At 34.0% G+C, this 25063-nt stretch overlaps 1 protein-coding gene across 1 annotated transcript in view; it reads left to right on the top strand.

Annotated features, from left to right (window-relative positions):
• Positions 1 to 25063, top strand: part of LOC149787829 (RNA polymerase-associated protein CTR9 homolog) — a 197953-nt gene that overhangs the window by 136320 nt on the left and 36570 nt on the right. Inside the window, exons 17-21 of the mRNA XM_089974051.1 lie at positions 158 to 274; positions 1102 to 1247; positions 9298 to 9369; positions 14684 to 14948; positions 22116 to 22273. Of these exons, the coding sequence (XP_089830177.1) occupies positions 158 to 274; positions 1102 to 1247; positions 9298 to 9369; positions 14684 to 14948; positions 22116 to 22273 (758 nt within the window). The remainder of the gene's footprint in view (positions 1 to 157; positions 275 to 1101; positions 1248 to 9297; positions 9370 to 14683; positions 14949 to 22115; positions 22274 to 25063) is intronic.

The raw sequence follows: 25063 nt of genomic DNA, 5'->3' as shown, positions 1-25063 counted from the left end.
CATGTATCCTCAGCACTTCTACACCTTTGGGCATTGACACTGTCATGTATGCTCAACACTTCCACACCTTTTGGGCATTGACACTATCATGTATCCTCAACACATTGAGCAGGGGGATTGTACATTCATTGAATTTGCTTTTTATTATTGCTTTCAGTATGAGAATTGCTTGAGGAAGTTCTTCAAATATCACAACACAGATGTGATGGTGTACTTAGCTAGAGCTTATTTCAAGTGTGGCAAACTGAGGGAGTGCAAAAACATTCTACTCAAGGTCAGTCTTAGAGAAAATAATTTCTTTTTACAATGACAGGGAATGGGTGCAGAGCAACAGATCAATCAGTATCAAATATTTAGAGGTGACATTGCAAAAATTTGAATTTCTGCATAATTTTTAAACAGTTTTCATTGGAACAGAGGCCATTTTTATCCCCCTAAGGACTCTAAAGTCCCAGAACACATTTTGTTATTTTTTTGTTTTTATTAAGGAATTTTTATATATTTATAACCTGATGATTGATATGTAAAGATTTCTCACCGGTATGGATACAAGGTACCATTTCTATTCTTGCCAGTATTTACTCCTCCACCCTATTAAGAATTGCAAGGTTGCAAATGAGCTGTTTTCTAATTAATCAATACAGTATATTGATATATAATGTATTGCAATATTTTAACTGATACACTGTTGTCCCTCAAATAAAGGTTCCACATGGGTCTGTTTATGGATCTTGTTATGCCAGTTGAATTAAATATTTGTGTGTAATATAACTCATTATAATGTGACCTTAACTGTATCATAGTACACTTGTATGGCTCAAATGAGCAATGTTATATTGCGGGACCACATATATAAATTGCCTGTATCATACTAGACTTGTATGGCTCTCATGTGCAGTGTTACAGTGAAGGACAACTGTACTACATATACCATATTATAAGGTAACCTTGCCTATATATCACAGTGCACTTATATGGCGCTCCTGAGTAGTATTATATTGAGGGATCACAATACTGTGTACCCCAGTATGTGGCAACTTTGTATCATGAGATATTAATGTGGCTTATCTAGTATTTAATCTGTAATGAATTTCTGTTTAGGCTCGCCATGTTTCACCAAATGACACTGTTCTCTTGTACAACATTGCCTTGGTCCAACAGAAGTTAGCTATGTCAATATTGCAAGATGAAAAGAGCAACTTAAAGGCTGTACTGGGAGCTGTGAGAGATCTAGAACTGGCCCACAGGTAAATGCTGAATCTGACCTAATCTATTTTACCTACACATAACAAATTTATTATGGTGACCAATGATTAAAACACAGTCTGTAAAGTTATGTAATTAACTCATTTACCACTTGTGCCACATTAATGATCATGAGCTTGTACCATTCATCTGAGCTCTTTTATTGGGTATAATGCCTTTTTATTTGCACAAGATAGGCTATACATGGTGGCCAGTATAAATGGTGGAGGAATAACGCTGGAAAACCCCGGAAAGAACCACTGACCCACAAGAAGCTACTGACAAGCTTTCTCGCCCACACTGGCCAAATCTGAGACTTGAACACACGCAGACAGAGGTGAGATGGCAGTGATTCGTAACGGTGAGCATTTTAGACCACTTTGCCACTAAGGGCCCCTCCGAGCTCTGTACCATCAACATTATTTATAATACACCAAAGTGGGTGGTATTACAGAAGAGTAGACAGGTGTAGTTCAACAGTGACACCAAATAATGTAGATGTTCTTCTCTTGTTACAAAATACAGTGGGAAAAATCAAGTGCTTTTGACCCAATTATTTTTGGCCAGGGTTTATGTCACAATTTTAGAATTTTTTACTTGAGATCTTAATTAGACCACTCCAAACTGTACACAGGCATGTGAACCATTTGCAAACATAATAAGTTTGAGATTCAGAGTAAAAAGTGGCCAGTATATGAAAATCATGGGTCCAGTAACCCCCAAAAATGATAATCTCTCAGAAGAAGATGTCTTTGGATGCATTCCGATGTAACCCCAAAACTGCATTTCCTACGCCCATTTCAGGCAAAAATGAAAGAATCTTCATGGGTGAGCTGTTGCAGTTTTCAAACATTTTGCTATCAGATATCCAGGTTATTGGCTGACCAGATCTAGCTGGTGATACTAGTTGAGGTGAACACAGTTTCATTTGTCTACAGTTACTGGGTTACTTTATTTATTTTTTTTTTTAAAGTTTAGCACATGTAGATTTGATGGATTTTAATTAAAACAATTCTTGATACCTAAAAATAACATTTTTATTTAAAGGAGACCAGAAACCAATGGAAATGTAGAATAATAATAAAAGCACTATAGAAGAAAACCTTATTCTGAAGTATTATCTGCAACAGTAATGCCAATATTTAAATATTGGCATTTCTTCTGGGAGCTGAATTTCCGTGACCTCGTATGCAAAACTTCTGTGTGTATTTGATTACTTTCGGGATGTAACGTCATAGTAGCGACTCCAGCCTCCCAAGTGGGAGTTGCCAGAGTAGTTGTTGTTGTTGTTCTAGGGTTTAACGCCATTTTTCAGTACAAGATAGGCCATATATGGCAGCCAGTATAACTGGTGGAGGAAGAACCCTGGAAAACCCAGGAAAGAACCACCGACCCACGAGAAGCTACTGGCAGGCTTTCCCACGTACCCACGCTAGCCGAGTTGCCAGAGTAAAAGACAATGCCGTTTTGCATTGCTTACGGGTGTAATAGCACATTAAGAAGAGGCTGTGGACAATATTTTTTTTCCTTTTCCAACAGATAAAGGCATAAAGAAAGTATGGATACATTATTACAAGCGAGTCGATTTCAAAGCAACACCATACAGCACTCTGTGCTCATTACATTTCTCAAAGGAATGTTACAATCCTGAAAAAATGGCAGTTCTACGATACGCAAATGCTAGACCTAAAGTTTGGCGCTGTTCCAGACATACTGTTGGATATTTTAATACCTGAGAAAAGTGTTAAACTTGTGAGTTACGAAAATAGGCAGAAGGCCGAGTAAGTGACTACAAAATGCAACAATCAATTTACAGATCTTTTATATACACCAGCAGTACTAAAATTTCTGATTGGCCAACACCCAGGGCCCCTCTGATTTTAGTTCAGGCCCATCCTATATTCACTGTGAGGTGCCCATCGGGCTTGTCGTAACAAAAATTGTTTGCCAGAGGAAACTGATTGCACTGGTGAAAAGAGTAAATGTATTTTCAAGATGTTGACATACATGCCTGGCACAATCTAAATCCAATCACCACTGTCCTAGGTGAAATTGTAATCGGATTTTAATCAAATGGAAGCTTTGCTAAAAATAAGATTCTAAACCTGTCATGTTTCGAGAAAACACAATTTTCAGTAATCTTAAAAAAAATTAAAAATTGGGCAGTTTAAATAGCAGTAATTAAAAGAAAAGAGGTCAAAGTTTCACATTAACTGGCTGACAATAGAAATTAGGGGAGGACACTAATGAACCCACCCCTTGCCCCAGTGTGCAAGCTCCCATGGGATGTGCCTTTTCTCACTGTGATGCACGTTATTATTCCCCAAGGACAAGCCCCTTTTTCATATTCTTTTCAGCTCTGGCTAAACTGCAAAATAGCGAAAGTTTTGAATTAAGTACACAAACAATAAAGCCAGTGTGACAAATTAACAGTTAATCCATATCCTTGCATTTATCATGTGAAAAGGACTGCCCTTTGGACATACTTCAAAGAAACTATGTTTGACATTGTGTGTATGTATGCATTGCCAAATAAACAGTGCCTATTTTGTTGTAACTCACGATGCCTAGGACTTCATTTTAACAGTTCAAATCTGCAGTAACAAGTTACCGTACATGTGGCAACTGTTTTTCCCACATTTTATGCCCCAACTTATTTCCTTAGGTTTAAGTCTTAATGCATGTAAAACTGTTTACTGAATAAAATATTTATTCAGAATTAGTTCTTATGGGGCACATATACTGCATGGTATATTTTGTTTTATTCCTTCTTTTAATTTAATCATGGTAATTAAACTTTACATATACTGTAGAGGAATGTCAAGTGTTAACTGGCCGAGTTTCTTTGGTAGAAATGGAGATGTGATTTTGTTTGCAGAGAAAATTTCACAGCATTCATTTAAGCTAATTGGTGACAATTTTATTCTTTTATTTTTTTTTACTATAGTACTGTTGTAGTCGTTTAAAAACATGAAATTTCTGTGAATAATCTTAATGTTCTATTTACTGAAGAAGAAAAAAACTGTCGTGTGATATTAATTATTTCATCCAGTGTGGGATTTAGACGTACATGTGTGTGTGTGTGTGTGTGTGTATGTGATTTGGATTTGTAACGTAGCTTTAAAAATGTTTCAGTCATATCGCTATGATGTCTTCACTGTGGCAGTTTAGACATAGTGAGACCCTATTTGGTATAAAATAAAATTAATAGGCCCCTTCAGACTGCGAGGCCCTAAGCTGTAGCTTGTTTAGCTTATGCCTAAATCTGGCACTGATTTCATCAATACAATATTCACAAGTGATAAAATAGAATATGGCATCTGTGGATTGCATACGTTATATCTGTTTATGTATGGTTTTTTTTGTTTGTTTTTTTCTTTGAGAAATGAAAATTGACAGACATAATGTAATAATCGGGACTTCTCTGCGAAAAATTGGGAGATATTACGAGATCGAGAGGTAGAGAAGGAAATACCCCAAAAATTGGGAGGTTTTTCTCCCAGCTTGAGAGTTGACTGGTATGAACTGTCTGGGCTTGTGGAATTTCAGTCAGGGCTTGAGTTTATTTAAGTCACCAACCTGGGGCCTGTGCCTAAAAAAATTATTTGACCACTGACTGGTACAGTACATAAACTATTATAACAGACAGCAGATTTAACTTTAGAATGTGCAACCCAAATCTGGTCTCCTCCTGTCTGTCTCGCTCGCCGTGTTTATGTTTCTATTCGAGAACTGGCTAGTATTGCATCACAGGACCACGTGATCTGCCATCTCATCAAAACTCGGATAAACTCTGCAATTTATGGAATCGTGGTATCTTCCACGCAATATAATCACTACCCGCTTACAATATTTAATGTATAAACATTATAGGCGAATTAAAATCTGTAGAGAATTACATATGCAAAAGGAAAAGTTTGATTTCTGGTCTCCTTTAAGGTAAATTAGTTCAATTTTACACATTATTCAGACATGGGAGAGAATGATTCACTTTTCTTAATCCAGCTCCTGTTAATGTTGGGTCAGAAAATATAAATAGGATATGGAAAAATAGATATGTACATACATGAAAAATATACAGATACTGTTTAATGCTTCATTTCTGTGAGAATTTTAGTTTTATTTACATGAGAAGGGCTTTGGTCTGTGAAATTGAATTATTATACAAATGTGGTCATCATGATTAATGATGATAAAGCATAAAAAATGTCATTTGATAATTTATATCATAATATTTTCTTCACAATATGTGATAGATTTTATATATTTATAATCATAGGTGTTATAACTTGATTGTTTTAAATAAAAAGTTGTTCTTTTTTTGTACCTATGTCCCAAAAAAATGCATATCCTATCACGTACAACAGAAAATGCAGTGAGTTCATTTGGTTATCATTTCCAGTACTTGTGTAAAAATGCTGTCTCAGCCTCACTGTCTCACAGATACAATGATACACTTTACTTTTATTGTTTGAAGATTTTGTGGTTTGGGTAAAAAGTACTTATATGCTGGTACCTAATTTCATAGATTGATCATTTACACTTAAAAATGATGTATATGTCTCTGTATGGATTACATGTCTGTACAATGCCAATAATTGTAAACCTCTTTGTTTAAGACAATCCTGCCAAATTCACCCCTTGGGAACCCAGTGTTGATAAGTGACCTTCACCTCATGGTCCGAAATTGTATCCATAAAGTTATTAATGTGCATATTATGATGGCTTGTGCTGAAAGAATTGTTAAAAAATACGCAAAACAAACTTCAAGACAGTGGAGATGTACAGCGAGATCAGGTTGACCTGAAAGCATCTACCCTTAAGCCAGTTCATGCAGTAGGTTATCTGCACATACAGCAATGGGGTAATAGACAATTTGGCCCAACTTGGACCAAAATAAGACCATTTCAGCCTAACTTAAAAAAGACAATTCGACCCAACTTAAGAAGGCAACTGTGACAACAGTTTTAACAAGTTTTGTTTTCCTCCCAAAAAATAAAGTAGACAATCTGAGAGGTATATATGTAGAAACAATGGAACAAATTTAAAATAACTAAACTAGCTTGATATTCTTTTAGAACAAAATTGTTAATAATAATAATAATGAGGACTTTGTATAGTGCCTAATCTTTAGAAGTTCTAAGCACTTTACAAAATTAGACAACACCTATAAGATAAAAAACATATAATGATATGATTACAAAAACAAAAACCATGAAATTAGAAAACATTAAAAAAAACATGCTGAGAGTATTTAAGGTAGGAAACATTATTAGGTCTTTAAGTTTGTTCTTGCGGTCGAAATAAGTTAGTTTTGAGAGCCCTTTTGAATGTGATCACTATGTCTTTGTGTCTAAGTTCAGTGGGCAATTCATTCCATGTTGCTGGGCCCTGGTATGCAAAAGAACGCTGTCCATATAACGCTGTTTTCATAGTGGGAATAATGAGTATACGATTGTCAGAAGAGGAGCTTAAGTATCTTGCTGGTGTGTACACATGGGTGAGGTCGGATAGGTATGTTGGACTAGAGTCCGACAGTGAAACGTAGCACAGAGAACAAATTTTATGTTTGATTCTGGATCGAATGGATAGCCAGTGTAGGGTACAGAACAGCGGGGAGATGTGCTCTGATCATGGTACTCTAAGTATGATCCAAGCAGCTGTGTTTTGAACTTTCTGAAGTTTCTGGAGCAGATATTGAGATGAAACAGACAGAATTGAGTTACAATAGTCCAGTCTTGTAATACACTGTAATGTACATGTATATGAGAGAAAACACAAAATGTTGTATCTTGTACATTCTAATTAAAATATTTTTATACATTTATTTTTAATGATAAAAATTATTTCCACCCGCAAGGTCATTTTTTAATTCTTCCAATCTAATTCTCCATATTGATTTATGAAACAATAATACTTAATATGTATACATATTCTAATAATATTGTGCAATATTCTGCAGATTACAATCAAATTTATCTAACATTGGTAACACTGTCCATGTAATATTATGAGAAATATATTTAATTTTAGGCTTCATGTTGAAATATTGCTGCACATTAAACACAAGCAATTGCAGATGATGGCTTTATAAAATATAAACCATGTATTTGTCAAAATTAGGAATAAGTGTAGGGCTGAGGCATAATCCGATACTTTAAAAGGCTTTCTTGTGATTACCTTTAACGGATACTTGTTTTGTTTCCTTTTTAGAATCAGTTAGATCATCTGTAGTTTTATTAATCAGTGACAAAAGTAGAAAATCAATGACCCTTAATATCCATCATATGTGTTTCATGGAACTGCTTTGAAGGGGCTCTAGGAATTGTTTTTACATATTCTAATTGATATTTCCTTCAAATTCATTTTTGTATTAACGTGTTGTCGATCATAGGCCTATATAACCATAGAACAAACCAAATTTTTTCTTTTTTTGTTTTACGCAGTCCTATTTTTGTAACAACATACTGCTTGCTTGGCTTGTCAATTCTTGTTTCATTTAATAATATTGGGCGTTAAGAGTTATATTGTTATTGTGTATGTCTCTTTCTTGTAAGTTCAGACAATGAAATATCCCTGTTGGTTTAGATAATGTCATTCCATATGTTAACTAAACATGGGACCAGCTGCCCCTTGCTGATGTAGTTAGCATGCAATGGTGATATATGGTGCATTCATAAAAGTACACAGATGATAATTAAATTGAAAGACAGTGGAGTTACTCTTTTGTTTGAATCTGCCTTATTTGCAAATCAACTGCTATTCTTGGCAATAAATACAAAGAATTAAAATCATATTTCCAGAACTGATATGCTAAAAAGTGTATGGAGACCATCAGGAAAAAGAAAGACATTATTGGTGTACTGCATTAATGGACATAGAACTTCATCACTTAGGATGATTTATGCTGAACAAATATTTGCTGCTCACATGAAAATGTGTGAACGATTGGACCTAATTATCCATGGCTTTGAGAAAACTGGAGTTGTTTCATTCAGCAATTTCAGGATTATTTACCTAACAAACATATGTGTGTACCAGCAGAAGTGACTTTGATTCTGTAGTTTTCTCCAGAAACCAGTGAAGTTTGGGCTTCATTACTTTGTTGTAATTAGTGTATATACAGAGTTTAATTAGTAATTTTCCTTCAAGCAGTAGAATAGTATTTTACAGTCTTGCTGTTCATTGGATTAAACATGCAGGAAGATTTCAGTTTTTGTAACAACAGTTTCGTTTTCAGACAGAATCTAATTGTATAAGTGTGAACTCAAATTTTCATATACTAGCATCATTTATTATTCTGTCTTTCATTTTCAGTAAATATTGTTTGAATATCGTGTTTTTTTCTCATTTCTCTCTGTTCTTATCTCAGAACATAACAATTGAAGGCAGCGTGTGGAAATTACAACTGCTGTTAACCATATTCATACAGGTGCATTGAAATCATATAAAATGTTTTATAATTCATATAATTCATATTTTTTAAAGGTTTGAAATAAAACAAACAAAGCAGAGATTTTATTACCAGACTACATTAATGAAGTTGGTTTATTAAAATGCTTTATCTCTAGGAATGTTTCAGTAAGAAAAGTAGGGAGGCTTCATCACATGTGACTCATTTTTCTTTATGTCTTTTAATTCAAGGTTTGGGGCAACAACTAAATTGACAAAAGTTGGTGACCCATGAAAATAGTAAAACCTCAGTACATTAGAATAACTTACTACAAATATACTAAACAGATACTGCTGTAGTGTTGTCTTTGAGATGGAAGAACTGGAGAACATAATGAAAGCTGCTGTCCTTGGGCTGGCATCCACTTACCCTTCATATGCCAGGCATAGATACAAATCAGGGTTGTTACCTACATGCTATCCAGGCTTCCCAAATGCTTTAATTAATATTGGCCAGTATTCTCATTTATTCTGTTTGCTTTACTTAATGTTTGTAATATACATACAACTATGCATATCAAAGATCCAGATATGACTAGAACTTGAACAAACACTATATATGGGTTCAAATTATTTAAAATTATTGACTTAATTTTGCAGATATTTCACCTATCTCAGTCAGCATGGTGACAGGATGAAATTTGATCTGGCACAGGCTGCTGCAGAAGCCAGGTAAATATTATCAGATCTCTTGAAAGAGGACAACTGTTCACTTACAGGAATCCAAAATCTTTGTATGATTTCTCTTATATAAAATAGACTTGTCCATTGTCAACAAATGAAACTCAGTCTCCATTGAAATATGTATTTATTTATCATTTTATATAAAAGACACCAATCCAGTGTTGAAAAATCACTGACATCGTACCTCTGTTCACTTGGGTATGAGCCTCAGATTCTGTTAGCTTGGGTATGTGAGAAAGCAGTCTGTAGCATCTAATGGGCTGATGGTTCTTGCTGGGTTTTCCTGGTTACTTCCTCCATCTGGTATTTTGGCCACCATATATAGCCTTTCCTTTGCTGAGAAATGGCATTAAACCCCAAAGCAATAACAACAACCATCTGGTTTGCCTTTTGTGCTGTCGTCCATCACCCATCAGCATTGCTTTTTTAACTTTCTTTTTAAAAAAACTTTGGGTCATTTTTAGTCAAACTTTATTAGAATGTTTTTCAGGAGATGCTTTGTGAACATTGTGTTCTTTGTGGCTCCATTTGTAACAGTATGGTTTTCATAGCAACCAAAATCTGAAACCTATTTTAAATTCTTCTCAGGAATGGTCCGGCAAAAACTGATCAGATATTAAGGAAACGTTTTTTTTAGGACATAAAATTGTGTTTAGGGTAGCTCCATTCGGAATGGCATGAGTTTTCTTTTATAATCAGCTATAAAAGCTAATTATGATTTCTTCTACAGAACAGCAGAACCAATTTTGATCAAAATTAATAGGAATGTTTGTCAGGTCATGCTTTGTCAGAAGTGTGGCTGAGCAAGTTCCTCTTATGGCTTCCTTAGCACTGGATGGAAAACCTAGTTTTGACTTCTCTAGAATGGCTGAGTCAGTTTCAGTCAAACTTGGTACACCTCTTTCTTAGTATATACTTTATCATTATTAACAATAGTTTGGCCTCACTGTCAACAATATGGGAAACCTATTTTCATCTGCATTAGAACAGTTGGGTAATTTTTAACATCAGCCTCAGATGTGGGAGGTCAAGGATTTGAGCCCCAGCCAAGTCATACCAAAGACATGAAAATGGTACTAGCAGCTGCCTTGCTTGGTGCTCAGCATTAAGAGGCTAGTGTTAGGACTGGATGACCTGGTGCCAGGATAATGTGACTGCGTTGGACATGATGCTACATGTGCACAAATGTGATGGTCATGTACCTTAAAAGGACCAGGACTAGATTACATGAGAACTGAAGCTTTCATATGGCTGCAATCACAAGATACCACCATGTTGTGACTGCAACAGGGAAATGTATGATGAGATAAACACATCAGTCATTTATTATTGTCTGAAAGTATGCTGTAATACTTGATCAGTTAAAATGTTAGTAAAATTCATTTTGTTTCCTTGAATTACAATATTCATTGTAACCCAAGAATACCATGGAATTACATGTTCCCATATTAATTGTAACCTAGCACTACCATGAAATTACACATTTCCATTTCCATATTCATTATCACCCTGGAGTAGCAATGAATTACATGTTTCCATATTCATTGTAACATAGATTACTATGGAATTACATGTTTCCATATTCATTGTTACATAGATAACTATGGAATTACATGTTTCCATATTCATTGTTACATAGATTACTATGGAATTACATATTTACATAAATATGTGATGCTCTGTGCAACAATAAAATGCAATACAAATTTTGAAACATTGTAACAACTTTTAGATTGTTAAAATAGCTATCCAGATATTTAATCTATTTTAAATTTTCTCAAAGTAATTTATGCAGAGTTGGTCATGACTGGGTGGGGACTGTTGCTATCAGTTACACACTGCTATTTCTGCCAATGACCTTAATGAATTCATTTTCTCAAAAATTTTCATGCATAAATAAATAGAATTACATGTGCAGAGAGTTGCTTATTCAAATTTTATTCATAAAATGACATTAATGTAAAATGATTACTTGAATACAATAAACCAAGGAATTGTGTTCCTTACCATAATGCCTTATCAATTTATCTTCTTGGAGTAAATGTTATTTTTTTATGGAATTTAGATTTCTTTTTTTGTAAGGGTTCTGAAAAGGGACCTTCAGCAGCTTTTCTAATTAGACATTGTTGTAAAATTGATGAAATAAATAAATCTTACAACCTTATGTACATAATGTTTATGACCATGCACTGGTCATAATTTGTATTTTTTGAGTATAAAGATTGACCTTTTTACACATCCTTTATTATTAGGTTGCAATAATCTGATACATGCAGATACATCTAAGAATATTATTTACAGTTACTTTTATGGTACTTAATTTTGTTGATTCAATATCTGTCGATAGGTAAATGTTGCAAAAAGATTATATATGTTTAGCCCTACATGGGAGCTGCCATCTTGTTTACATCTTATTGCATGAGACTCTTTCCACTTGGTTAATTGACATGACATTTGCAGCTATTAAGTCAGATTCCCTTTGCACATTCCTTTGCTGTGTATATGCAAACAGTCTAATCTCGGACCAAAAGGTTCTTTTGAATAACAGGATAAACACTGAATTCTGTATACATTATATTGAACGATCTAATCTCAGTCTGAAACATTCTTTTGAATAACAGAATAAACAATGAATTCTGTGTGCATTATATTGAACGATCTATTCTCAGTCTGAAACATTCTTTTGAATAACAGAATAAACAATGAATTCTGTATGCATTATATTGAACGATCTATTCTCAGTCTGAAACATTCTTTTGAATAACAGAATAAACAATGAATTCTGTATGCATTATACTGAACGATCTATTCTCAGTCTGAAACATTCTTTTGAATAACAGAATAAACAATGAATTCTGTATGCATTATATTGAACAATCTATTCTCAGTCTGAAACATTCTTTTGAATAACAGAATAAACAATAAATTCTGTATTCTTATATTGAACAATTTTCATAGTCCTATAAAGTTTAATTATTATCATTAATAATAACTGTAAGTTCAGATTGCTAGGGGCCCCGAGTGGCCGAGTGGTCTAAAGCACTCTTCGTTACGGATCACTGCCATCTCACCTCTGTCTGCGGCGGTTCGAGTCTAAGATTCAGCCAATGTGGGCATGTGAGAAAGCTTGCCAGTAGCTTCTCGTGGGTCGGTGGTTCTTTCCGGGGTTTTCCGGGTTCTTCCTCCACCATTAATACTGGCCGCCATGTATAGCCTATCGTGCTGAAAAATGGCATTAAACCCCACAACAACAACAACATCAGATTGCTACCATTGGAGGATATGATACAAATTAACTTACGTACTCTATCCTTATTGAATCAAAGCAATAAATTTTCGAACAGGTATAGATTAAAATACCTATACAGAAAAGTGCTTGAATTTTCCAATGAAATATGAACCACAAATCATAGAACTTTTGCTTTTTAATGCAAGTTTAAAAGTATATCCTGAGAAATAGGCAATCCACAAAAACATGTCACTGGAAAATATGAAGATGCCGAGTTCATTTAGTGCTTTAAAATGCACCACAAATTCTTAGTTGCTAGTCTTTTTTTAAAGACTACTACAATCTTCCAAGAACTTAACATTTTTTTATCCTGAACTAATGTACAGATTTTGTAATCAATCAATGAGCAGTTTTGTGAATCATTGTAACCATATGGAAAACTACCATTCAGCTTTGTTTTCAGGACTTCTGTGCAGTTGATTACTCTTGGTATGATCATATCATAGGACATACTGAGTCTGAAATTGCTTCCCTAGCAGTCAGGTGGATAATCTATTTTCAACTTATTCTCCAGAATGGCAGAGGCTAATTTGATCAAAAACTTGGTAGGAACATTTTATATGACATGCTGTACCAAAATTTTGTCTTGGATAGCTCCCTTTGCAGTTCTGTGGCTTCCATAGTAACTGTATTGAAAACCTATTTTAATCTTCTCCAGAATGGCTGGGTTTGTTAAGTTTGGAGGAATGTGTCAATAGGTCTTGCTTTATCATACATGTTTTGGGATGGCCCATGTAATTGTGTGTCTTTCACAGCAACCATTTGACAATTTATTTTTAACTTCTCTAGAATGGATGAGCTAAGTTTGGTCAGACTTAGTAGGAATGTCTCTAAGTACCTACTCTGTCAGACTTGTGTGCTGGATTGCTCCTGTAGCATTTTTGGTGCTTCCAAAGCAACAAAGTGGAAACCTGTTTTCAACTTCAAGAGAACAACTGAGCCAATTTTAATTGACCTTCATAGGAACAGTTTGTAGCTAATGTCAGGTGTGGCTCCCTTAATAATGGTTTGACTTTCTTATAAACAGATAAAAAACCATTTTCAGCTTCTCCAGAACAGCTGAGCCATTGTTGCTATGAACAATTCTTAGGTCATGAAATATTTTCCAAGGTTGACTTCCATAGCAATTGTGTCAAGCAGAAAACCCCATTTTGACCTCTACTCCAGCCAGCTGTCTCTCTTATGGCTCAACCAACTTTAATTAAGGAATGTTCTTTAGGATATGAAGTACTTGAATTGTGTTGGGGGTGACTTTTATAGCAACTGGTTTGAAAAAGAGAGAAATATACTCATCTTCTATCAGGTATGGTAATTGTTACTAATATATGTATGTGTGTGTGTGTATGTGTGTGATTTGGATATAAGTCTTTGGTATGGCTTGACCAGGGTTTGAACCCACAACCTCCTGCATTATACATGTACATAAAAAGTATTATTGAATGACTTTCCAAAACTGCCTTACAGTATCAGATCAAATGTGGTAGGTAGAGTATGAACACCTTTCACATTCATACAAAAGTTGTCATTTATTCAAGCAGAAGCTTCTCCAAGTAGACACAGTTAAACACCAGGTCAGATACCACCAATTTCTACCTAATAGTTGGAAATCAGCCTGACTTGAGAGTCTTTCAACCTAGGGCACCTGCCTGATTATAACTATAATTTCCTTTTAAACAAATTTCTGCCAAGTAAAAGATATCAGATCCTGTTTGGTTGTTTATAGTGCAGTTATTTGTTTGCATCATTGCTTGTTGATTTATTTGGCTCTTACTGAATGACTTTCATATGAATGCAACTTAAATTCATTTTGATGTTAGTTATTAGCTAGTTGAAACAAATTTAATTCAGGTTTCATGTCTAGCATTCTTTTTTTGTGGTTTTTTCTACATCATACCTAAGTATGATACTCCTTGCCTACATTACCTCAGAATGACTTATAATGTGGATCATTTGTACGACAATCATGAACCAAATTATTACAAGAGATCACTGTATTCACCTTTTCTGTCACAGACAATGCTCAGACTTGCTAAGTCAGGCCAGTTATCATGTAAACCGTGCAAGAAAGATTGATGAGGAAGAGCAGGAGTTACGAAAACGACAGGAGGAGGAGCGGGAAGCAATCCGTCAGCGTCAAGAGGCAGAAGTAATGGAAAAGATGCAACAGAAAGCAGACTTGCAGAAGCAGATGATGGAACGAAGAGCTATTTATGTGGAAAAAGCAAAGAAAATATCACTTGTTCCAGAACCAGAAGAGAGGCCAAGAAAGTCTGGAAAGGTGAGGAAATAAGGAATTTAACACTATTATTGAAAATATATTAGAAAGGTTATTAGAAAATATCAGACCCCAGAGGTTGTAAAATGTTTTATTGCACTAATTCAAGTAAAATCCTTCATATATTATTGGGTTTAATAAATGAATGAAACACTTTTTGGGAACAAATTTGGAGTTTCAGTGCTAGCAGATTCTTGAAGCTTTTTGTGAGTTCAGGTTTAATCATTCTAACCAGGTGCATGTGTCCTTCACACAGTTAAGTTGTTCTTTTATCCTGTCATTGGTGCGCTTTTAACCAAATGTCATCTATTTGTGGAAGAGGATTAAATGAGAAAACTAGCTTAATATTTGTTGGCCCAACTTATTCCCAGTGGAATTAGAAAACATGAAGTTTATATTTAAACTTGTGAAATTATTTAAGTAACTGTAACCATGTGCCTAGTTGTTACTTACCCAGTCAGAAATAAAAGTGACTATACAGTCACACTTTTATTCAGTATAGATAAGTACATAAATTCTTTTTTCAAATTAACTTAAAAGAAATACCTATTGTTTGGCCAAGCCCATGTTATTATGGAAGCAAAATGTAGGAGTTGTTTTTCTGGTGTTAACAATGTGCACTTTGTTAAGGCTTTTATTAATGTGTTTCACTTGCACGTTTCCTAAATCCTTTGATGGACTTATTATATTTGGCTTGAATCATTATGAAGACACTTCATTCTTGTCATACTTGGCTTGAATCATAATGAAGACAATTCATTCTTGTAATACTTGGCTTGAATCATAATGAAGACAATTCATTCTTGTCATACTTGGTTTGAATCATAATGAAGACAATTCATTCTTGTAATACTTGGTTTGAATCATTATGAAGAAAATTCATTCTTGTAATATTTGGCTTGAATCATTATGAAGACAATTCATTCTTGTCATTCTTGGCTTGAATCATTATGAAGACAATTCATTCTTGTCATACTTGGCTTGAATCATAATGAAGACAATTCATTCTTATAATACTTGGCTTGAATCATGAAAACAATTCACTCTTGTCATACTTGGCTTGAATCATTATGAAGACCATTCTTGTAATACTTGGCTTGAATCATTATGAAGACAATTCAGTCTTTTAATACTTGGCTTGAATCATTATGAAGACAATTCATTCTTGTCATACTTGGCTTGAATCATTATGAAGACAATTCATTCTTGTCATACTTGGCTTGAATCATTATGAAGACAATTCATTCTTGTCATACTTGTCTTGAATCATTATGAGACAATTCATTCTTGTCATACTTGTCTTGAATCATTATGAAGACAATTCATTCTTGTAATATTTGGCTTGAATCATGAAGACAATTCATTCTTGTAATACTTGGCTTGAATCATTATGAAGACAATTCATTCTTGTCATACTTGGCTTGAATCATTATGAAGACAATTCATTCTTGTCATACTTGGCTTGAATCATTATGAAGACAGTTCATTCTTGTCATACTTGTCTTGAATCATTATGAAGACAATTCATTCTTGTAATATTTGGCTTGAATCATGAAGACAATTCATTCTTGTAATACTTGGCATCAATCATTATGAAGACAATTCATTCTTGTCATACTTGGCTTGAATCATTATGAAGACAATTCATTCTTGTCATACTTGGCTTGAATCATTATGAAGACAATTCATTCTTGTCATACTTGGCTTGAATCATTATGAAGACAATTCATTCTTGTCATACTTGTCTTGAATCATTATGAAGACAATTCATTCTTGTAATATTTGGCTTGAATCGTGAAGACAATTCATTCTTGTCATACTTGGCTCGAATCATTATGAAGACAATTCATTCTTGTCATATTTGGCTTGAATCATAATGAAGACAATTCATTCTTGTCATACTTGTCTTGAATCATTATGAAGACAATTCATTCTTGTAATATTTGGCTTGAATCGTGAAGACAATTCATTCTTGTCATACTTGGCTCGAATCATTATGAAGACAATTCATTCTTGTAATACTTGGCTTGAATCATTATGAAGACAATTCATTCTCGTAATGCTTGGCTTGAATTATTATGAAGACAATTCATTCTTGTCATACTTGGCTTGAATTATAACAACAATTCATTCTTGTCATACTTGGCTTGAATCATAATGAAGACAATTCATTCTTGTCATACTTGGCTTGAATCATTTGAAGACAATTCATTCTTGTAATACTTGGCTTGAATCATTATGAAGACCATTCTTGTAATACTTGGCTTGAATCATAATGAAGACAAATCATTCTTGTAATACTTGGCTTGAATCATTATGAAGACACTTCATTTTTGTCATACTTGGCTTGAATCATTATGAAGACAATTCATTCTTGTCATTATTGGCTTGAATCATTATGAAGACAATTCATTGTCATACTTGGCTTGAATCATTATGAAGACAGTTCATGTCATACTTGGCTTGAATCATTATGACAGCAGTTCATTCTTGCAATACTTGTCTTGAATCATTATGAAGACAATTCATTCTTGTCATACTTGGCTTGAATCATTATGACAACAATTCATTCTTGTCATACTTGGCTTGAATCATTATGAAGACAATTCACACTTGTCATACTTGGATTGCATCATTATGAAGACAATTCATTCTTGTAATACTTGTCTTGAATCATTATGAAGACCTTTCTTTCAGCCACATGCATGCTCAGCCCTTGGACCTTGGTCATCCTTTGACCTATTGTTCTGGATGCTGAGCATTAGTTAATGATGTTACAAAAGTTCAGTGTTCTACTTACTGCTGGATGTTTCTGATGTGATAGGATCATTAAAATTAGTTGCTACTAGGAAAAACCTTTTTGTTTTAATCAAGATGATTTTATACCACTGAAATGCTAAATGAAAAGTCTATGTGATTTCATTTGACTGAAATGCTAAATACAAACTCAAGATGACTTCATGCCACTGAAATGGCAAGTACAAAGTCAGCATGACTTCATGCCATTGTTACGCTAATTACAAAATCAAGATGACTTCATGCCATTTTTGATAAATACAGAATCAAGATGACTTCATGCCATTTTTGATAAATACAGAATCAAGATGACTTCATGCCATTGATATGCTCAATTTAATATCAAGATGACTTTGTGCCGTTCTTATGCAAAATACAAAATCAAGATGACTTAATGCTATTGATGCTAATACAAAATGAAGACAACTTCATGACATTGGTTTGCAAATGCAAAATGAAGATGACTTCATGCCATTGATATGCTCAATTTAATATCAAGATGACTTCATGCCATTTTTATGCAAAATACAAAATCAAGATGACTTCATGCCATTGATGCTAATACAGAATGAAGACAACTTCATGCCATTGGTATGCAAAGGTAAAATCAAGATGACTTCTTCATGCCATTTTTATGCAAAATACAAAATCAAGATGACTTCATGCCATTCATGCTAATACAAAATGAAGACAACTTCATGCCATTGGTATGCAGATGCAAAATCAAAATGACTTCATGCCATTGATACGCTCAATTTCAAATCAAGATGACTTCATGCCATGGGTATGCTCAATTTCAAATGAAGATGACTTCATGCCATTGATTTGCTCAATTTAAAATCAAGATGACTTAATGCCATGGGTATGCTCAATTTAAAATCAAGATGACTTCATGCCATTGATATGCTTAATTTAAAATCAAGATGACTTCATGCCATGGGTATGCTCAATTTAAAATCAAAATGACATCATGCCATGGGTATGCTCAGTTTAAAATCAAGATGACTTCATGCCATGGGTATGCTCAATTTAAAATCAAAATGACATCATGCCATGGGTATGCTTAGTTTAAAATCAAGATGACTTCATGCCATGGGTATGCTCAATTTAAAATCAAGACAACTTCATGCCATTAATGAACTCAATAGAAAATCAAGATGACTTCATGCCATTGATGCAAATACAAAATCAAGATGACTTCATGCCATTGATGTGCTAAATTTGGAATCAAGATGACGTAATGCCATTGATACACTTAATTTAAACAAGATGACTTCATGCCATGGGTATGCTCAATTTAAAATCAAGACAACTTCATGCCATTAATGAACTCAATAAAACATCAAGATGACTTCATTCTGTTGATATGCTAATTACAAAATCAAGATGACTTCATTCTGTTGATATACTAAATACAAAATCAAGATGACTTCATTCTGTTGATATACTAAATACAAAATCAAGATGACTTCATGCTGTTGTTATACTAAATACAAAATCAAGATGACTTCATTCTGTTGATATACTAAATACAAAATCAAGATGACTTCATTCTGTTGTTATACTAAATACAAAATCAGGATGACTTCTTGACATTGTATGTGCTAATACAAAATCAAGATGACTTTGTGCTATTGCAATGTTAAATTCAAAAAGAAGATGCCTTTAGGTCATTGATATGCTAATTACAAAATCAAGATGACTTCATGCCATTGATGCTAATACAAAATGAAGACAACTTTATGACATTGATATGCAAAATTCAGAATCATGATGACTTCATGCATATGAAGTGCAAAAATATGGTTAGATGGTATAGCTCTGAAGTTTCTTAGCAGTGCATTTTATTTTAAGAACTTTATAATATTGGAAATACCCAATCTAAGCAATCTGGATCCTTTAAAATTGTTATAATGTGATGGACTTTAACACTAATAATGAGTATCCAGACAGAAAAGGTCAAAGGTTAAACAGAGGGTTAACTGAGTTGTGTCAGAATTGCTTCAGACGTTAATTTAAGAATGAACTTCTTGACATTTTGGGGCCCCGAGTGGCTGAGTGGTCTAAAGCGCTCTCCGTTACGGATCACTGCCATCTCACCTCTGTCTGCGCCGGTTCAAGTCTCAGATTCAGCCAATGTGGGTATGTGAGAAAGCTTGCCAGTAGCTTCTCATGGATCAGTGGTTCTTTCTGGGGTTTTCCCGGGATCTTCCTCCACCATTAATACTGGCCGCCATGTATAGCCTATCATGTGCTGAAAAATGGCGTTAAATCCCACAACAACAACAACAACCTTGACATTTTCTCTCACTTTGGTGGTAAACAAACCTGTGAAGTGACACCCAATTGAGCCTTACTCTTTTGAAAAGCAGACCTGTGATTACACTAGTGATGAAATGATCTACTATTGTAGTGATATATTGATAATTTTGCTATTTCATTACACATCAATGCTAAAGGTGGAGAATCTATTCATTATGATACTGACCTTTTAAAAGTTATTTTTAATTATTATTAGTCATTTGCTTCTTTATTGTTATTACACTAAATCCTGTTATGAGAGACCGCCCTTTTCTGCCAACAAAAACAGTCTCTCAAGATAGGTGGTCTCTCATAGCAGGTTTGTACAAAAAGACCAGTTTCCAAGGTCCAGTTTCAGAACAATTTAAAGAAAAATAACCACAATCAATGTACATTATTATGTTCTTTATTAATAGTTCTTGCTAAAATTTTGTATGCATTCATCTGAAAACAAAATTATGTAGCAACAAAGATATACTTCTATCATTCAATATGAAATCACATTTACATTTGAAGGTCACATGTATATGTATTAGCATATGAATTCGTTTCTGATTTACTCCTCTTCCTTTATGATACCCCAAATTTGTTTTACCAATGTTTAAACCACTATTTTGCGAGTTGTCTGCTCTTTTTCACTTCTTTCAGTTACACAAGTTATTTTCTCCAGCATTAAAATGTGTCTCTTTTTATTTGGAGGTTCATTGTTATTAAGGTACTAGGTGTTAACATTATGAGTGCTCAGTTGTAATATCGACTGTAAAAATGGTTTTGACTGGGATTTGGGGAAATAGGAAAAATCTATGCATGTACATTGCATATCTAACAATTAATGAAATAGAACGAAAGTTATCTCATCCAGAAACAGAATCATTTATGCAGATACAAAAGTCAATGACTTTATTCAAAGAAGACATACACGAACAAAATGTGTAACCCACTTGCACCAACTTGAATATATGATAGCTTGGTGATTGGGATGTAACCACTGTGACATGGTTGAAAAAGCAACAAACATCACAAGCCTTTAACACTATCAATGGGATCCTGAAAATGATTCCCACATACTGGTTTAACAGATAAAGATCTTATTAACTCCCAGGCAATATGGATTAACTCTAAAGACAAAACAATATAAGCGACCGCTACCTTAATTTTGGCACTACAATGATAGTTTGCTACTTGCACATTAACCTGATTTATGGACTGTACCATCTCTCATTATATACAAACTGGTAGCCAGCCTTTTGCTTTTGTTCTTTTTATGTTTGGTTTTTTTCATCAAAACTATCTTTAATATTCAAGCAATCATTGTTACAAATGATTACATTAAGATCAGTGGCATCTCTGTTTACGTGATACGGTCATTCATAGGATTACTGGGTCTTACTCTTACATGTGAGTGTTAGCAATGAAAAGGCAAAATATAAACACTATAAGCATAGTTAAAATTTGCTAGCAGCCGATATTTTTGGGGATGGAGTGTTTTGGGGGGGTGAACGGTGCAAAGTGGTCATTGTTACAGTGATTAAATAAAGGTTGGCCTGGTTTATCCCCATATTTGCAATGCAGTCATTCATAGCAGTGCCAAAATGCATTTTTTGCCAAGACATTGTGGTCACTGGTCGCTTTCAGCAGGTGTTTGCTCACAACAGAGCATTTATATAATAAAATTGATCCATGCATCATGATTGTGGTCGGAAATGACAGGTGTTCGCTCATAGCAAAGGTCAGTATGTATCATATGGTAGGTTATTTATGACATTGATACATGTTTCACCCCAGCATTGCAACTGTACATGTCAACTGGGTGGTTTGGAATTCTTGTCTTTAAATGCTAGGATAACTTAAGCTGACTCCTATTCACCCAACCCTCTTATTAGGCCAACTTATAATAACAGAAAGATTGTTGTCACAAGAAGGGACTACTTTATTACACATTTTATTTATATGAGATTGGTTTTCATATCAAAGACCTTCAAGATCAATACAAGTCATAAAAGAAAACTGTAGTTAATATTGCATTTATGTTTTATACGGTTGTTTACTTCATTTTATTTTCTGTTGCTATAGAAACCAAAGAAAGCTGAAGATGATGACTTTGTGTCAGATGGGAGTGGAGATGATATGCCAAGGAAGAAGAAAAGGAAGAAGGGAGGTGCTGGTAGTGGGTCTGAGGATGAGGGTGGCGATGATGAAAATGGGGAGAAACGCAAAAAGAAAAGGAGAAGGTAAACTTTTCTTCAGTTACACAAATAGTATGAATCCTAATAATGTGCAGAGATGCCATTGATTCAGAATTCTGAAGAATTGTTACAAAGCTTTAGGGAAAATTCCATATTGTGAATTTTATTGGTAAAATTCTGGAAAATAACATTTCTGAGGATACACTTTGAACAGGAGTTTTCTTTTTGGACACATGGAAAAAAAGTACCACAGCACCACTATGATTGTTTTTGTTTTTGTTTTATTGTTAATGGCACTTTTGATGGAATATTTCCCATACCATACCAAGGGAATGGGAGTTAAGTGCTTTTCCCAAGGACAGACTGCTATAAAGAATATAACTTTAATAAGCAGAAATAGGTCAAAGAAACCAGTTGATTAGGTTATTAAAAGGTGAATAATGAAAGTAGAGAAAGAGAAATGGGAGATGCAGATGATGTTTATGGCACTACTTCTTATAAACAATGTCAAAAGAATTCAATGTTCCAAAATTACAGGAATGGATGCAGCATTTATTATATCTTATGTACAGTCAGACCTGTCCTAATGGTCACCCTTACTCAGCAGTCACCTGTTCAGAATGGCCATTACTCAATATGATAGTTATTTGATGTTATTGGTAAGTTTTCTTACTTGTAGACAAGAAAAAAGTGCAAGCTTGCAGTAAATCTTCCCAAACATCTAAGCACACACACAACATTTCTATGTCACTTGTAGAAATAATTTTTGACTGTAATATGACACAAAGATCAATTAGGGACTTTCCAGCTTGAACTCAGAGCACATAAGAATGTATGACCACAGCAAATTTTGCATTTTAATTGCATGTGAATATATATGTAATTAAATATGCATTGATATGCATTAAAAGCACTTTTTCCTTTTAATAAAATAAATTCTGCATAATAGAACTTGCTTGTCAGCAAGAAAACAGTAAATGTAGCAACAGGGGACTCCGCTAGAGGGCACTGGCGATCAAGATTAACGTTTTATCAAAATGTCAACCTCATTACACCCAGTACTTTCTCCGCTTTAATATGTAAAAAGCCGACATTATTACATCCGAATGTATTCATGGTTGAAAGGTCAAATGTCTATATTTAGCATATATGACACTGGACCATTTCTACAACTTATTCAGCTGAAAAAAAACGAAAACCGAATTTTTCAAAACGCCGAAAAACTAAATAAACAAACATATACGCTCACATACACTTACTTTTTAAATCTTTGGAGTTCTTTTTACGAGAATAATGGTAAAATGTGTGCAAATATTTGCGGAAAACCCACAAATTATGTCTTTTTCAAAGGTCACCCATGCCAGCAAGAACGGTAACTCTTCCCCGGCACATGGGTATGTACAAAATGTAAACACTGACAACAATACGACATAATTTGGGTTCAAAAACACACGAAAACTTGATTGTTTGAAAAGGTAGACGTTTATAGCAAGGAATCGGATTATACAGACGTACTGTCATTCATTATACCAAACTTATTGCAAAATATTTGTACAACTTTTGTTGTGTAATATATTTTTGAGGTTAGAGACTCGACAGGAGTCTCACTGACTCAGTGATACTAGACGTATTGATAATATGTATGTGATTGTGATCACTGAGATATTATCAATGTCAGGTCATCTGTTCTACGTACGATTCTTATCTAGAGACACTGGTATTAAAATATTAATGTTTATTAGGGACGGAAAAGAGGTAAAAGCTCAACTGTTTTTCAGAATTTTGAAGAATGAAAATAAATTCATTTAAGATTGTCATGCCATTATTTGTTAATATCAATATGAATATTGTCATCATAAGCCAAGGAATAGAGATTCGATTTGTAGTATTTCTCCATTTAAACAAATACATAATCGTAAATGTTTCTTGAGAACCAACTCAGTGCCAGTTTCTTCTCTATCTCTGATACCACAATTGTCTTTACTTCATGAACTATTTCATATTGCTCAAAACAATGGTCAGAATTATTATGAAAATATTGCAAATTTAGGTCATCCAAAATTTAATGTCGCACCATCCTAAGTTGACACTATAGAAATCCTGACTTACTGTGTTGAAAACTTAGTGGAAAACCTTTTGTGATTGATTTTAATTTATAGTTATGAAAACTGACCAAATATATCTTATGATAACTAAATTCTAAAATAGCAATTGTTATTTACTAAATTGTGATTTCAGATAAATGTATATATGTACAAGAACAGTGTAATGAATATGCACTGTTGGTTTTAAAAGTAACATACAATTTCAACTTGGTATGACTCATGATTAATATGTTATTTCATGCAGAAATGTTAGGGGGCGTGTGATAAAAAGGCACAGAAAGTCTTCAGAAGTAGAAAAAGTGAATTTATTATTGAAGCTGAATGTTCACAACACATTTATGTATAACCATATGTAAAAAATATGCAACTTTCAGCATGAAGTAACATGAGGTCAAGAATTTTCAAAAAGTGACCATACCTGTATTAAAAATGGTGGACGGTACATGTGTTTGAATGCCTCCTTTGAATTTGTTTGAAAAGATATCATAAAGATGGGCTTATTTTTGAAATCTGCACACTCAAATTAAGCAGAAAATATTCCATTTTAAAAGCAACATATAATTTCAACTTGTGTATGATTAAAAATATAGTATTTCATACAAAAATGTTGGGGGGTGATAAAAAGGCACAAGGGGGGACTCCTGAATTACCTGGAACATATAAAAAAGTCAATTTATTCTTAAAGCTGGATGTTCACAAAACATTTCTATATAAAATATATGTAAGAAAT

The sequence above is a fragment of the Sinohyriopsis cumingii genome, chromosome 11 (genome assembly GCF_028554795.1).
Source record: "Sinohyriopsis cumingii isolate HCF-2022 chromosome 11, ASM2855479v2, whole genome shotgun sequence".
NCBI classification, from domain to species: Eukaryota; Metazoa; Mollusca; class Bivalvia; order Unionida; family Unionidae; genus Sinohyriopsis; species Sinohyriopsis cumingii.
Note: the sequence above shows the minus strand (reverse complement) of the source record. Positions and strands in the feature narration are given on the sequence as shown.